Below are 14,071 nucleotides of genomic sequence, written 5' to 3'. Positions count from 1 at the left end.
TTTCATACTTTCTTGGCATACAACTATTTTTTACTTTATGAGATTCAAGCCCTTAACCTTTGGTACCAAAATCAAGAATATGCTAATTTCGTTATCGTATTTTTACACATGGATGACACAACTTACAGATCAGTTGTTTTTATCAACTGGCTACATTCTAATTTTTGTATATGTCACTTGGGGCATAAAATCTTTGTGGTTTAAGAGTCCTTATCCATGAGTGTTGTGTGTTTGGTCTACCCTTTTTTAGTATGTGCAGTTTGTTTTTGTGGCAGCTATTCTTTTCACCATAGGGAAATCTCCAGACGCCGGACGGGGGAGTGCTGTTTATGTACTAATTATTCTTTTTCTTTCATTTTGTATGGTTTTCGCCTTTCGGTGCTATATGTGATATTGATTCCTTGATTTTGCCACGAGATGATAATGTAGTATAAGTAGTATAGTATATACTACTACGTACATATATGATATATCATATGCATTAAACTCACTTGAATAATATGGCTATAAGAATCACAATCCACATACAACATGTTAACCCAAAATAACCATGATATACAAAAACATGAAGTTGTTTGTTGTTTGTACAATAGATTTATCAATTCATCATACTGGTATATAGATGCTCAATGATAATATAGCGTGGTAAAAGTATTAATATTAAGATACGAGTTAAATATCGTCCAGTATATGTTATTTTCTAAACAACTAAACGTTTTCAAAAAGATCAGGAATTTAGAAAAAAAAAATGCTTTAACATAATCTGGCTTCATGATAACCTTTCACTAATCCTTGAGGCTTCCATGTTCTGTAACTGTTTGTTAGTGAAAAAACAATAAAAATTAAAACTGAAAACAAACATGGCTTCGCCCGGGTTCGAACCGGAGACCTTCAGTGTGTTAGACTGACGTGATAACCAACACCACCACGAAACCATTTGCCATTATCCGTTTCCAGTTATTTAATAGTTCTTGTAATGCTCATCACTCTTTATCATTCAAAATCTCATTTAATCTCTTGATTAATACCACGCTTAATTAATATTAGTATAAGACCTATTATTTAACTACGGAAACCTCTTATCTGGGTTATCTTCAAGAATCGTTAAAACTATTAGAACGAAGCAAAATTCTACAAACAAATAAAATCAAATAACACGTAGGCCGTAGCAGACGAAAAGTTAATGGAAGCTATATTTGTACTGACCAGCATTAGGGGACTCAAGTGTTACCGATATATCAAAACACTTTTTTGGTTCAGTTAACTCGATCGTAAGAGCAATCAACGTTTGAATCGTAAACATGTGCATTGATTTCACTTAAGTTGTTGAAGCATGTTTAAAACGCCATACTAATCATTTGGTCATGTAAAAACAAACTAGATACATACGCAGTTAGCGTATAAAGTAGTCTTCATACTTAAATAATATTAATAAGCATATATATATTTCCAACTGAACTACATAATAATAATAATAATAATAATAATAATAATAATAATAATAATAATAATAATAATAATAAAAATATAAAGTCTGTACAAGCTTTACAAGCAAACTCTTTACTCTATGCAAGCCTACCCTCATTACCAAACATCAGAAAATAGGATGCAGCACTGAGGTGAATAAAAAAGGCTTTGCACAAAACATTGTATAAATCCATACAAATTAACAAACAACAAATCTTAAAAAAAAAAAAGACCTGCCAGGTTAATCGTCTATTCGTTGAATCTCGCCCATCATTATCCGGTTACTGGTAACCTTAAACCCTAAAAGAGCGGGATCGATTTGCCTCCCTTTCTTACCTTTTTTCTTTCCGGTTTTACCCCCTTGTCCGTCTGCACCTTCTAAAGCTGCTGCTGCTGCTGCTGCTGATGCATGATTATCTTTATCCGACTTTCTAGCATTATTGCTTTTAAGCATGTCACTAAAAGAAGCTGTTTCTGCCACGTCAGCATCACTCCATGATGATGTTCTTCTAAAACGAATGTCTGCTGTGTTCTCGGTGGCTTGATTTGCTGCATTACCTCCGGCTTCCCGTCTCCCGCCTAATAATAAAACAAATAAATCGGTTTCTGAATGTTTCTAATGCAATGCGACCATGCAAGCATATAAAACAATAAATATATACCTTCGGGAGAAATAATAGTAGGAACGCTCCTACCTCTGACATCTGATTTTGATGCCAGCTCAGATAACGCTTCGTGTGACGAGGCAGCACGTGGGACCGGTGGACGCTTCAGTAAAATATTTTCGGGCCTTTGGGACGTAGCTATCATTCTGCACACAAAGCATTTCATTTTAAGGCCTCCTCAAATTAAAATGAAATACTATATTTAATATTAACGATTTATATTCTTAATAAAAAAATGCACTCATACTTCCCCTAGTTGCATAATAATTACAACTTTCTCAGTCGCGCAAATTAACGTTAAAACTATTTAAACATGGTCCAAATTAACGGTAAAAGTAGTTTTTCTTACCGATCTTCAGAATCTAATGAAAAAGAATCAGAAGCTCCAACTCCATTATTGTCCATGTACCCTGCATTATCAATCATAACCATATTATGAACCTTCATCCACATTAATATCTACTGTGTGTGTGTGTCTAGAGAGAGAGAGAAAGAGAGATTACCACCAATTCCAAGTGAGTTATTCCTGTGATGTATAGCGGTAACACCACCCTGCTGAGTCAGCATACTTTCATGAGTTTCAGCACCTAAAACATTCATTGGGTGCAGGCTCCCTTCATTGCCTTTGAAGCCGACTAACGTGTCATCAATGCGTGCACCAGGGTTCAAGCCATAAGATCCAACACCAAATGGGTGGTTTGGTCCTGAACTTATATCCAGCGGTTCAGTAGGTTGAATAGTTGGCTTTTGGTGAAGTAATTCCATAAGCAGTCTTTTTGAATTATCATCATTGGTCCCACCAGACATCCATTGACTTTGACTTTCTGAACTTCTCCTTGCTTCCACATCTCTATTCTGTTGAATCCTTGATTCCATCCACTCATTTGACATTAAATTATTAGAAACTAAAGGATTCATTCCCGATCCACCACCTGGCATTGACAATGACCGTTCATACGGTAACAGCTGTTGGTCGTAAATTCCACGTTGAATGTGACTCAAATCTGGAGAACCAATCCTGAGTCCAGGTGAGTTGACCCGATGAAACCGATCATAACCGAGTTGTCTTTCTTCCTCCATTTCAACTCTCTGCCTCAATCCCAACTGTCTTAACTGCTCACGTTGAAGCATCTGGTTTTCTATAGATGACGCTGATTCATGCTTTGCACGCATCATCATCTCCAAAAGATCATTTCCGTGCCCTTGATGGTTATATTTTGCTTGCATCATCTGCTCACGTTGTTGCATTTCACTTAAAATCTGTTGCTTCAAAAGCATTTGATCGAGTGCGTTATGAGAGTTATGAGACCGCGCAGAATCCGTGTGAGATCTTTGATTGTGTAACAGTTGTTCAAGCAGCATTTGCTGTCTGGATTGTTGCTCCTTAAGTAGCATTTGCTGTTGAAGCTGAATCTGCCTCTGTTGTTGTTGTTGTTGTAGTTGCTGTTGCTGTAACTGAAGTGCCATAATGTGGTCAAAATCTTGACCAGTCAAACCGGTCAACCGTTGTTCATTCACGTGAGAAGAAGATAACAGATTATGCTGTTGAAGTAGCTGTTGTTGAATATGTTGAGACCTAAGTTTTTCCGCTATATCAAAGTGATTAGCTTCTTGATTCAGGTTGAATGCTGACATGGCATCTTGATATGTATCCCTTCTGTAATCAGGTAGTCCACCAATAGGGTTCATAACTTGCTGCTGATGTGGCGAGTCTTTCCTTAAACTAGACCCTTCAAGCTCAGACCACAACAACCCAAACGGGTGCATCTTATTATCATTTTGGTTCAAGGCACCAAGTTCAGAAGGACCCGAGTGATTGTTCACATATTTTTCAGGCCTTCCTGGAAAAACAATTTATGGAAAAAGAAAAGGAAAAATAATGAAAAAGATAGAATGATAGCATAAAAAAATGAATAAAAAGGGTATTTAAGTTTTAACCTTCATCATTGAAGCCTTGACTTTCAGAGTATGAACCATTATTACCAGTCATCTGCCAGTGTGAATCATCCATCAAAACATCAACTTCAGAAACAGGAGGCAGCGCTGCCACGTCAGCATCAGTGGTGTAACTACTAGCTTTAAGATGCGGTATAACATCTCCTAATTCTTCAAAAGGTGTTCCATCTGGAGCATCCGCCACACGAACGGGTAAATCTGCCCCAAAAAACCCTTGTTCGAACCACGAGATGATGTCGACCCCGAGAAACGGGCCTTGGATCTCGCCTTGCGGGTCACGATAATATAAACTTAGCTCCTCAGGCGGAATACCACTCGCCAAATGTTTATTAATACTACTAGTCATGGGCTGCTGCATATTTCCAGCCCAATATTGCTCAGATGATGGCGGCATGACATCATCAAACAACTGATGCTTCACATAAGCTGAATCAGTAAGTTTAAGATTAGAACTGTCATCAAGATTGTTGACTATGATTCCACCCGACCGTGTTCTCTCTTCATAGGATTCTATTTCTGGAATTCTTTGCTCCCCTGAAACGAAGTACGACGTTGCAGCATATGATTTATTTGCTAGATAATGTTATGTCAATAAATAACTTTTTAACTACATGTGAAAATGCGTAACTCACCTTCTAAGTTACTTTTAGGGCTGCTAAAAAGTAGGGTGCTCTCAGCATCTGTTTGATTACCATCTTTTCCAGCATCTATATAGAACAAACTCAGATTTTTAAATTATACAAATGAACCTTTATTTACCTAGGTTTTTCATTAAGATTTAAGATTGACCATTAATTACCTGTAATACTCTCGGTTGACCTGACCTTTGGAAATGAATTGTTCACCTCACTACTAGTGACTTTCCCCTTCCATATATCATCAAGAACAGACTGTGCCAAACACATTAACTTGCTAAATAATAACAACAATAATAATAACAATAACAACCAATAATAAAAAGGGAGAAATTCAAATATACCCTACAAACTTATAAATATATCATATATATATCCAACCCAAGCTTAAAAAAAAAACAATTTAAGAAATGACCATTTTTACCCTTATTTTTGTAAAATTTTTAAAATTTCATATTTACCCATATTAAACGTAAAATCATTTTTAACATGTCTATTTAACATAGTTCCAAATCATTTTTATATCGGAGCTCATTTTTATCAAAAGTTAAGATCAATACGAAATCTTTATATACACAATAGAACATGTCTTATAAAGATTGAAATATAATAAGAAAAGGTTAAAAAAGCATATGTTGAAAAGGGGTAAAACTGCTATATATTAAAAAGTCATGAAAGGATATATATGATTATGATAATTTGATTTTGATTAGGGTATCCATATAACATTTTAAAAGTATATAGAGGTATATATGAAATTCTCCCTTTTAAAAAGTCAACTGTGAGGATACACTAGCTTACCTCTTCATCTTTATCAGGAGCAACAAAAGCAAGTGGTTCAACAGCAGTTACTTGTGTAATAGGAGAAACTTGCATGATATCATCAGGCATGTTAGCAAAACTCGGGTCAAGATTTTGTGTACGGTATATATCAAGAAGTTTTCCCCTCGGGTAAAAAAACACTCCAGTTGTAATACCAGGCTTGCCAGGCACACTATCATTATTATCAATGGACCCTGCAGATGAAGGCCTTGCGATAGGCCTGCCGCGTCCAATGGTGAAGCCCGTGGTTGGTCCATCAGCCCGTCCTTTCTCTGATCCAAATCCAGGTGCAGCCCGAAAAGAACCTGGCCCAGATGAGTTAGCCTCCATCCTGTGGCGGGGCCTCCACTTATCACGGGTTTCTGAATCACGTTCAGACGTTGATCTTGTCGTAGTTGAATGTGTTTGAGTTGTTTGAGTATCACTATGATTCTCCTCCTTGTCTTTTTCATCTGGGCCCCACCTAGATGACCATTTGCTATCACGCCGAGGTTCAAGACCAGAGTTAGTTTTACCAGCATCATGCCATCTGTCAGGAGGTGAGCCTCTAGTATCGGTGGTGTCTCTAACAGCATCAGCACGACGATTGTCAGTCTTCCGGCGGTCTCTTCTACCAAGCAAGCCTGTTTCTCTTTCTTCTTCCCGCCAACTGCGTGCACTAGTGTCATTTGCAAGTTTTCTCCAATCCTTTTTGTCATCAGTGACATCAGCACGCCGTTCTTTCACATTGGGATCAGTCCCAAGAGAAAGAGAACTCGGTGCACGTGTTTCCTGTAATCGAATTACAAAGATATTGTTCAGAACACACCCACACAAATGTATACGTATAGACAGCTCTAATTTTATTCAATTGTTAAAATTGTTACCATCTTAGTTTCATTTGGTTTAGCATAGAGCCACTGAGGAGACAAGGGGATGCTGCTGTCCAGACCAGCGTGATCTATATTAAATCAAGAAAAGCACAAATATCATAAAAACTCAAAAAAAAAAATACTAATGAACAAAAGACGGTGGTTGAAAAGAGAAAACTCTACTACCAAACTACTACTTATTTGCTATAAAATAGCTGTAAAAGTACAACTCATGCATAGAACCAACCTTTGAAATCATCCAGCAAACCCATCATCTTATCCTCAGAATTCCCCCCTGAAGTGTCCACTGTCATCAAACCATTACAGGTTAAAAGAATAAAACGATGATAAGTGATGATTTTGTAATTCCATTAAAACAAGGAATATTGGTTTTAAATAATCCCAACTATGGCCTATTGGTAAATATCAGTCCCAACTTTACACTTGCCTGTTGACCGTCCCAACTATTGATGTATTTGTTTTTAACGGGCCGCGACTAACGGATGTTAACTCCGTTAGTGATTTGCTGACGTGGCCCTTCTTCTCCGGCCGGAAACTTGCCGGAGACCTGCAACTCGCCTCCATTCTCCCTAATATCGTTACACCATCTCTCTCTATCTTTCCCCTCATTCAAAACCTAACCGACGTGCCGCCGTTGTTGTCTCCGGCGAAGTCCACCCTCGTCAATCGTGCACCATTTGAGGTAATTGACACATCATTCGACTCGTTTTTATCCTCTTAACAGAAGCCGTATGCTTATTTTGTAAATCGTGTAACATTGATTTCAAATTTTTGAAAATAAAATCGGGTTTGGTATATAGGGATTGGCCATGAAAGAAGATGAAATCTACTTCATTTTCTAATTTCCGATGTCTTTTGAAGAGGGAGGGAGACGGTGTGACGATATTAGAGAGAATGGAGGCAAGTTGCAGGTTTCCGGCAAGTTTCCAGCCGGAGAAGAAAGTCCACGTCATCAAATCACTAACGGAGTTAACATCCGTTAGTCGCGGCCCGTTAAAAACAAATACATCAATAGTTGGGACAGTTAGCAGGCAAGTGTAAAGTTGGGACTGATATTTACCAATAGGCCATAGATGGGATTATTTAAAACCAATATTCCTTAAAACAAATGTAAGAAGATCATATGAAAATGCAATGTCTCATGTGTATTAGATTAATAAAAAAAACAGCCCTTAGAGAAGAGAAACTTCCAACTTCTATTATTAAAGATTGTTAACAGTCAAGATTGTTAAGTACAGTCCTCGTGGATTCTTTTAACACAGTAAAATCAATTATCATTTCAATTTACATGTCCTAAATCCTAATAACTTAGAATGTCTGCACTAAAATACTCTAGTCAAATTAAAAGGTTAAAGAAAAAAAAATTCTCAGGTGCTGAAGCAGACTACTATCACGAGCAGTAATGCAGATAAACTGCTATAGATCTAGTCCACAAAGAATTGTGATGACGAAGTCCTAGAAAACTATTGAATACAGAATATCAACAGAAAACCAAAGTAAAGATCTAAAAAATAGATCCAAAGTAGCACTGAGATAAAACTAAATCACATACAGCAAGAGATATTCATTTTCCTGGCATAAAAGATCAACTAAATCAGAACAGCCCTTAACGAGAATATTCCACTGTTAAAACACTTAAACAACATATTTACTAGCTCTTTTAACACATAAATAAACTGCTCATCACCTAACTCTACATGTAGTGGTAGCTTAAAAATGCTGCACTAGAACACATCCAGTCATATGAAATAGGTTAAAGAAAAAAAAGTGCTGGTAACACAAGCTTTGATGCATCTAAATATCTAGTCCATGAAGAATCATGGAGTTATAAATCCTACAAAAAGTCAAAACTACTAGAAATCAGCCCAGAACCAAAGTTATAATCTAACAAGTAGATCCAAAGCAGCACGAGCATCAAACAAAATCACATAAAGCAGAAACCAATCATGTTCATATCAGTGTAGCCAAACGATAGAGTCACAAAGCTAAACAGAAATGAACCAAAATTCTATACAGATTCACAAAGCATGTTCTTACCGATTATATAAATAAGAATGAGCACCTTTTACAGCGGGCGGGTACCGGTACTAATTTTTCATGTTTTCAGTATCGGTACCATTCGGTTTCGGTATTTTCAATGGTACCAATACCGATCAGTACCGAACCATAAAAAATTGGTACGGTATTCAGTACATGGTTTCACGCATTTTTGATAGGGATGATATCGGTACGGTACCGTACCGAAAAAGAGTGAAGCCATACACTGAGAACCGTACCAATTTTTTCGGTTCGGTACTGATTGGTACTGGTACCATTGAGAATACCAAAACCGAGTGGTACCGATACTGAAAGCGTGAAAAACTACTACCTGTACCAGTACCTGCTGAACACAGTCAGTAAAAAAATGCTCTCCTAGTATCTATCATTACGATAGCGATCTCATCCCTAATTGATTACTATTATTATTATCTAAAGTATTTATACAAAGTGAAATGAAATGAATTGATAATTAGGTGAAAGCAATGCGAAATTGGCCTAAAGTCGTAAAGTCAAACGGAAGTAAACACGTTCAATACAAATAAGTAAGTCATAAGCCGTATAACAGATCAGTAAACCCTAGCTAATAATAATAATAATACAGAAATGATAATAATAATACAGAAATGAAATAAAACGATTAATTGATAGTAAACCTTCAGCAGCAGCAGGTGGTAGTTTGGAGGAGATGAGATCGTCGGGAAGATGAAGCTTGCGTTGTTGTTGTTGTGGTTCAGTCATCGGAAGGTTCGAGAAGATGAGATCCGGTTAAGGAGATTGAAGAGTGAGTGGAGATGAGATTTAATTTAATTTAAATAAACGGAAATCAATGGGGAGATTGATTTGGTTTTGTTTATTTATTTTTAGGGCTTGGAAATTGAAATAATAATAATACTAATATTAATAATAATATTAATGACAAGGGTTTGTTGCAGAGAGAGAGAGAGAAGACACGATTGGGAGATTGTGCGTGTTTGGGTGGGGTGGTACGAGAGAATAGAAATGTTCAAAACGGTTTGGGACTAGGAACCGGAACCGGTTCCTATATTTAAAACCCCCTTTAAAACTGGTTCCAGGCTCGAACCGGTTAGGGAACCGAACCGGTTCTCCCACCCTCGGACCCCTAACCTATGGAACCGGTTCTTACCGGTTCCTGTACCGTAACCGGTCAAAAAACGGCTATTTTTGACCCAACGGTCAAAAACGGCCAAAAAAAACGGTTAGGAACCGGTTCCGGTTCCGGTTCGGTTCCGGTTCCTACCCGCCCACACTCAGAAATGCAAGAACCGGTCACGGATCATCGGGTTGAATCAGATAGGGTCCGGTTCCTACAAAAAACGGGTAGGAACCGGTTCGGTTCCGGTTCGGTTCCACCGGTTCGGTTCCAGGAACCGGTTTTTTTGATCATCTCTACGAGAGACCTTGATCGGACCCAGAGGTGCACATCCAAACTGTTTAACTGGTCATTAACCGGTCCCTCTTTAACCGGTGTTTATCCGAAAAAACCGACTGTAACTTTTTCATTTTGGCCCAACTAGTTTTAGCGGCTTTAGGTTTTTAAATTATTTTTTTAAAACCAGATTTTTCCTTGTTAATTACCGGTTAACTGCTTCGGTTATACTCAAAACCGGTTATACAAGTTAGAGTTTTTGTGCTTGAAAATCGGGTAGTACCCAACATGATTAACTGGTCTAGTCGGTTAATTGACCGTTGACCAATAACTGGTTATTAAATTAACCGGTTTTCGAATAAGCGGTTGACTGGTTTATGCATGTCTAATCGGACCCAAATAGTTATTGTGTTGAATAAATTGGGCTTACTTTGGCTAAGTGGGTTGAGATAATTGACCTGAAGAAAAACTAGAAATTATATTTTCTTTAATTGATAGGCGTTTGGGATTGAGTTAGAATATAACTTATTAACTTATTGGATTTTGAAAAAGTCAATAAGTTAAAAAAAATTTTAACATCCACAAAAGTCCCTTTTTAATTTAGGTTTTGATAAGTTTAAATCACGCGTAATCAAAACTCTTTATGTAGATGTGTTATGCGACACATGGCGTCCTAATCATCATTTCAAAGTTTTGCAAAAAGTGGTGTAGTGGTAAAAAAAACTCACAACTCTCCTACAATAATTAGTTATCCCCCTCTGTCTTCTCTCTCTCACAAGCAATTGACGCTACAGCATCATGTACACAACTTCGAAAGGCAAAATGTAATCCACAACTTTGAAGGGGGGGGGGGGTTTGGGACACCCGCAACTACGCATCACATGATCTTAAAAAGTTGTTTACTAAGCCATAAATATTTACTTTTTTAAAAAAGACAATATAAGTTAATAAGTTGTTTTCAAACTCATTCACAAGCATATGCATAGAGAGTTTATTTATAAGAAAAAAACAACTTAACAAAAGTGGGTCGAAATACTTTTAACTCTTTCTTTTATTTATAAAAAAAACCAACCTAAAAAGTTTTATTGTAACAATAAATTTTTGAAAAAGAATTTTCATTTGTTATTTTAACCTTACACAACTACAGGTCTTTATCAAATTAATATGTTACACTTGATCAAGTGCCAAGTTCTAAAACTTCATGAAAGATAACATGGATTTTTCAAAAAAAAAATAAATAAAATAATAATAATAATAATAAAGACATTTTATGCATTCTCCATTTCTCTGTTTCTTTAACTCTAAAAAATATTATTTTTATTACTGAAATTCAAAAAAAAAAAACTCTTCTAAATTGATCCATCTTTAACATGCTCTGCAATCATTGAAGTTCTATGGAGGATAACATAGTAACTTACAATCAATGTTGTAAAAATTGATCTAGACGGGTAACCGGGTACTCGATGAGTAATCCCCAACTAGTCAAGTACTCCATGCCTACCAAGTACTCAGACGAGTAATTCAACAAGTACAATGACAGAAACAGATGCAAATTATTACAAAACACCTTGTTACACAGAATGCATTATGTTCTTCTTTTTTCGAGGTTTATCACACCCAAACGTCTTCTCCAACTGTTCAACTCGTCGACTCAGCGAGTTAATCATCCGAGTCTGCATCTCATTCCTCTCAAACATTTGTGTCATTAGTGTCACCATCTTCTCATTATCTTCCATCAGTTTCTCAAGCAGCTCTACACTTCTCTTCTTATTATTATTACTATTATTGTTATTATTATCATCCATTCCTTCATCTTCAACCGAATCGCAATTCACACCGATCTCCTTCACAACTTCCGCTGTTGCATTCGTCACAGATTCCATTCCTGCACCTTCAACCGGATCACAATACACACTGATCTCCTTCACAACTTCCATTGTTGCATTCATCACAGATTCCACACTGACTGACAAATTCGTTGAATCATCAACGATCTGAATCATCTGATCATGAAAACAACGACATTTCAGATTCGGTTTCAGCATATCTGATCGTAGCAGCTAGGGCTGTCCAAAAAGCTCGAAGCTCGCTCTGTAGCTCGGCCCAAACTATTTTACTTTTTATATATTAAAATCTGATACATGTAACATTATAACCTATATAAATATAACTATGTATATATTTTAAACCTGTTATGTATTAATATTTGATACATACAACCTAACATATAGATGTTATGTATTAGTTTAAACTTGATTTAAACTCGTTATGTATTATATTAAACTTATTTTGTATTTGAACTCTAATTATATATTTTGTTGAGCTTGTTAAGAATTTATTTTGTATTCAGTTGAAATGTATTATAAAATTTAATTTTTAAAACCGAGTCAACGAGCCGAGCTCGAGCTCGAGCTCTAATTTCAGCCCGGTTTATTTTCAACTCCTTTTAAAACCAAACAGAGTCCGAGCTCTCCCTGGCTCGGCTTGTGAACACCAGCAACAATCAATGACTATTCCATAACCTGTTCAGAGTCAATTTATTTTGTATTCGGTTGAAATGCATTTATAAAAGTTCCTTTTTAAAACCGAGCCAAACCTAGCTGAGCCGAGCCAGCCTGTAAACGAACCGAGTGAACACGAACAAGGGTATGATCACGAACATAAATGAACACAATATGAACAAACATAGATGAACATGAATAAACGAACGTTCAGGAACATAAATGAACGAATGAAACATGTGTTCATGTTCGTTCGTTTAATTAAACGAACACAAACTTTCTGTTCATGTCCGTTCGTTTATTAAATAAACGAACATAAACGAACTTCCCTCCGCACGGTTCACAAACAGTTCACCAAACGTTCGGTTCGTTTACACTCCTACAAGCCAACTCGGTTTAAGGCCGAGACAAGCTCGAGCTCAAATTTTCAGCTCAGTTTCAAAACTGAGCCACTCCAAGCCAGCTCGGCTTGTGAACACCAGCAACAATCGATGAAGAATTCATACCTGTTCGGAGTTATTTCCACGAGCAACCTCAGATCCGGTTTCATCACATCTACTCGTATCCATATCAGCAACAACCAATAACAAATCCATAACCTGTTCGGATTTAACTTCACCCTCAATCTCAACCTCAACTTCATCAACAAAACGACTCGAATCATCAACACTCTTATCACGAAACGACACCGTTTCCATAACCTCTTCAGATTTATATTCACTCTCAATCTCAATATCAATATCAGATCCAGTTACATCACATCTAATCATATTATTATTATTATTATTATTATTATCTCCTGTACCGCAATCGCCTGCCTAATAACCGCTTTTTGCAACTCTCTAACTCCGTAACCAACGCCTAGAACCAAGTCCAGCTTCAACAGCAACAGCATTATCCTTTCGTTCACTCGCAACCACTCCTTGTTATCTAACCGAATTAGTTCAACGGTTTCGGTATCGTTAATGCTTGTTTCAACTTCGCGTACCTGGTTTCGGATTGCCAATAACTTCCTCACGCTTTTCCGGACCGTAAATCCTCTGAACACTCGTTGAATCATCAACGCTGATGATTTAGATCGTACGGATGACATGAAGTGAATCGGAATTTGAATTACTTCCGTGTTGAACATGATTTGTAATAATAATATGATTATTACAGATTATGATTGATTATTGAAGTGATGAAGATTGAAGAAGATGAAATGAAGGTTTTAGAAGGTTTGAAGTTTAAATGTAACGAGTGTTTTGCGAAAATGTGTTGTGGCGGGAAAGGTTAAAAGATGGCGGATTCCTTACGCTCTTCCCAAGTTAACAAAGGAAAGGAATGGAAATGAAGGAGTTGAAAGAAAATGGTGTTCCTGGTTTTATTAAAGGAAAAATCAATACCTATCTTCCCAAGTTTTATCAAAGGAAAGAAAAATGGAGTTTTATGAATGGAAAGAAAAATGGAGGTGCGATTTTTTCTTTCCGTTTGAATGGATGGAAAGGAAAGAGAAATAAATGAAAGGAAAGGAAAATGAAAAGAAAGGAAAGGAAATGTTTTCATTTCCTTCGTTAAGTGAGCTCGGGAACACAGCGTAAAGCAAGCGTACTTGGGGTTGTTCAACAAGCTCGTTTGATAAAAGCTCAAATAAAACTCGATTTCAAATGACGTAGGTCGGCTTGCTCATTTTTGTAACCGAGCGGAGCTTAACCATGCTCAGCTCAGATCATGGCTCAACTTG

The 14,071-nt window shown here is 36.9% G+C and overlaps 2 protein-coding genes and 1 non-coding gene across 3 annotated transcripts; all 3 read right to left on the bottom strand.

Moving 5' to 3' along the window:
* Positions 1–861: 861 nt before the first annotated feature.
* Positions 862–935, bottom strand: TRNAV-AAC (transfer RNA valine (anticodon AAC)). The gene has a single exon. It is a non-coding gene; the product is annotated as a tRNA-Val (tRNA).
* Positions 936–1,610: 675 nt separating this feature from the next.
* Positions 1,611–9,252, bottom strand: LOC143535215 (uncharacterized). Its single transcript, XM_077029532.1, has 11 exons — positions 9,111–9,252; positions 6,644–6,703; positions 6,412–6,485; positions 5,525–6,316; positions 4,888–4,978; positions 4,721–4,795; positions 4,071–4,622; positions 2,636–3,982; positions 2,482–2,542; positions 2,130–2,278; positions 1,611–2,046 (listed from the first exon to the last, which is right to left on the bottom strand). Exons 1-11 carry the CDS (start codon positions 9,193–9,195, stop codon positions 1,709–1,711), a joined length of 3,624 nt encoding a protein of 1,207 aa, XP_076885647.1. The 5' UTR covers positions 9,196–9,252; the 3' UTR covers positions 1,611–1,708.
* Positions 9,253–11,415: 2,163 nt separating this feature from the next.
* On the bottom strand, positions 11,416–13,477 carry LOC143535214 (uncharacterized). The gene is made up of 3 exons (XM_077029531.1): positions 13,151–13,477; positions 12,852–13,073; positions 11,416–11,847 (listed from the first exon to the last, which is right to left on the bottom strand). The coding sequence occupies exons 1-3, from the start codon at positions 13,475–13,477 to the stop codon at positions 11,416–11,418; spliced, it is 981 nt and encodes a 326-aa protein (XP_076885646.1).
* Between the last annotated feature and the right edge of the window lie 594 nt (positions 13,478–14,071).

This window comes from Bidens hawaiensis, unplaced genomic scaffold (assembly GCF_021521415.1).
Source record: "Bidens hawaiensis isolate Kalapana, Puna unplaced genomic scaffold, B.hawaiensis_p1.1 tig00010432_1, whole genome shotgun sequence".
Lineage (NCBI taxonomy): Eukaryota > Viridiplantae > Streptophyta > Magnoliopsida > Asterales > Asteraceae > Bidens > Bidens hawaiensis.
This window is presented reverse-complemented; position numbering and strand designations above follow the sequence as displayed.

Excerpts from the sequence above, each read along its gene's own strand:
- LOC143535215 (XM_077029532.1), bottom strand. The coding sequence starts at position 9,195 with ATGACTGAACCACAACAACAACAACGCAAGCTTCATCTTCCCGACGAT. Across the intron at positions 6,317-6,411 it reads AACCAAATGAAACTAAGATG|GAAACACGTGCACCGAGTTC; the intron begins GTAACAATTTTA and ends ATTCGATTACAG. Across the intron at positions 4,623-4,720 it reads CCCTAAAAGTAACTTAGAAG|GGGAGCAAAGAATTCCAGAA; the intron begins GTGAGTTACGCA and ends ACTTCGTTTCAG.
- LOC143535214 (XM_077029531.1), bottom strand. The coding sequence starts at position 13,477 with ATGTTCAACACGGAAGTAATTCAAATTCCGATTCACTTCATGTCATCC. Across the intron at positions 13,074-13,150 it reads TTATTAGGCAGGCGATTGCG|ATTGAGAGTGAATATAAATC; the intron begins GTACAGGAGATA and ends ATTGATATTGAG. Across the intron at positions 11,848-12,851 it reads GTGGAAATAACTCCGAACAG|ATGATTCAGATCGTTGATGA; the intron begins GTATGAATTCTT and ends TTTCATGATCAG.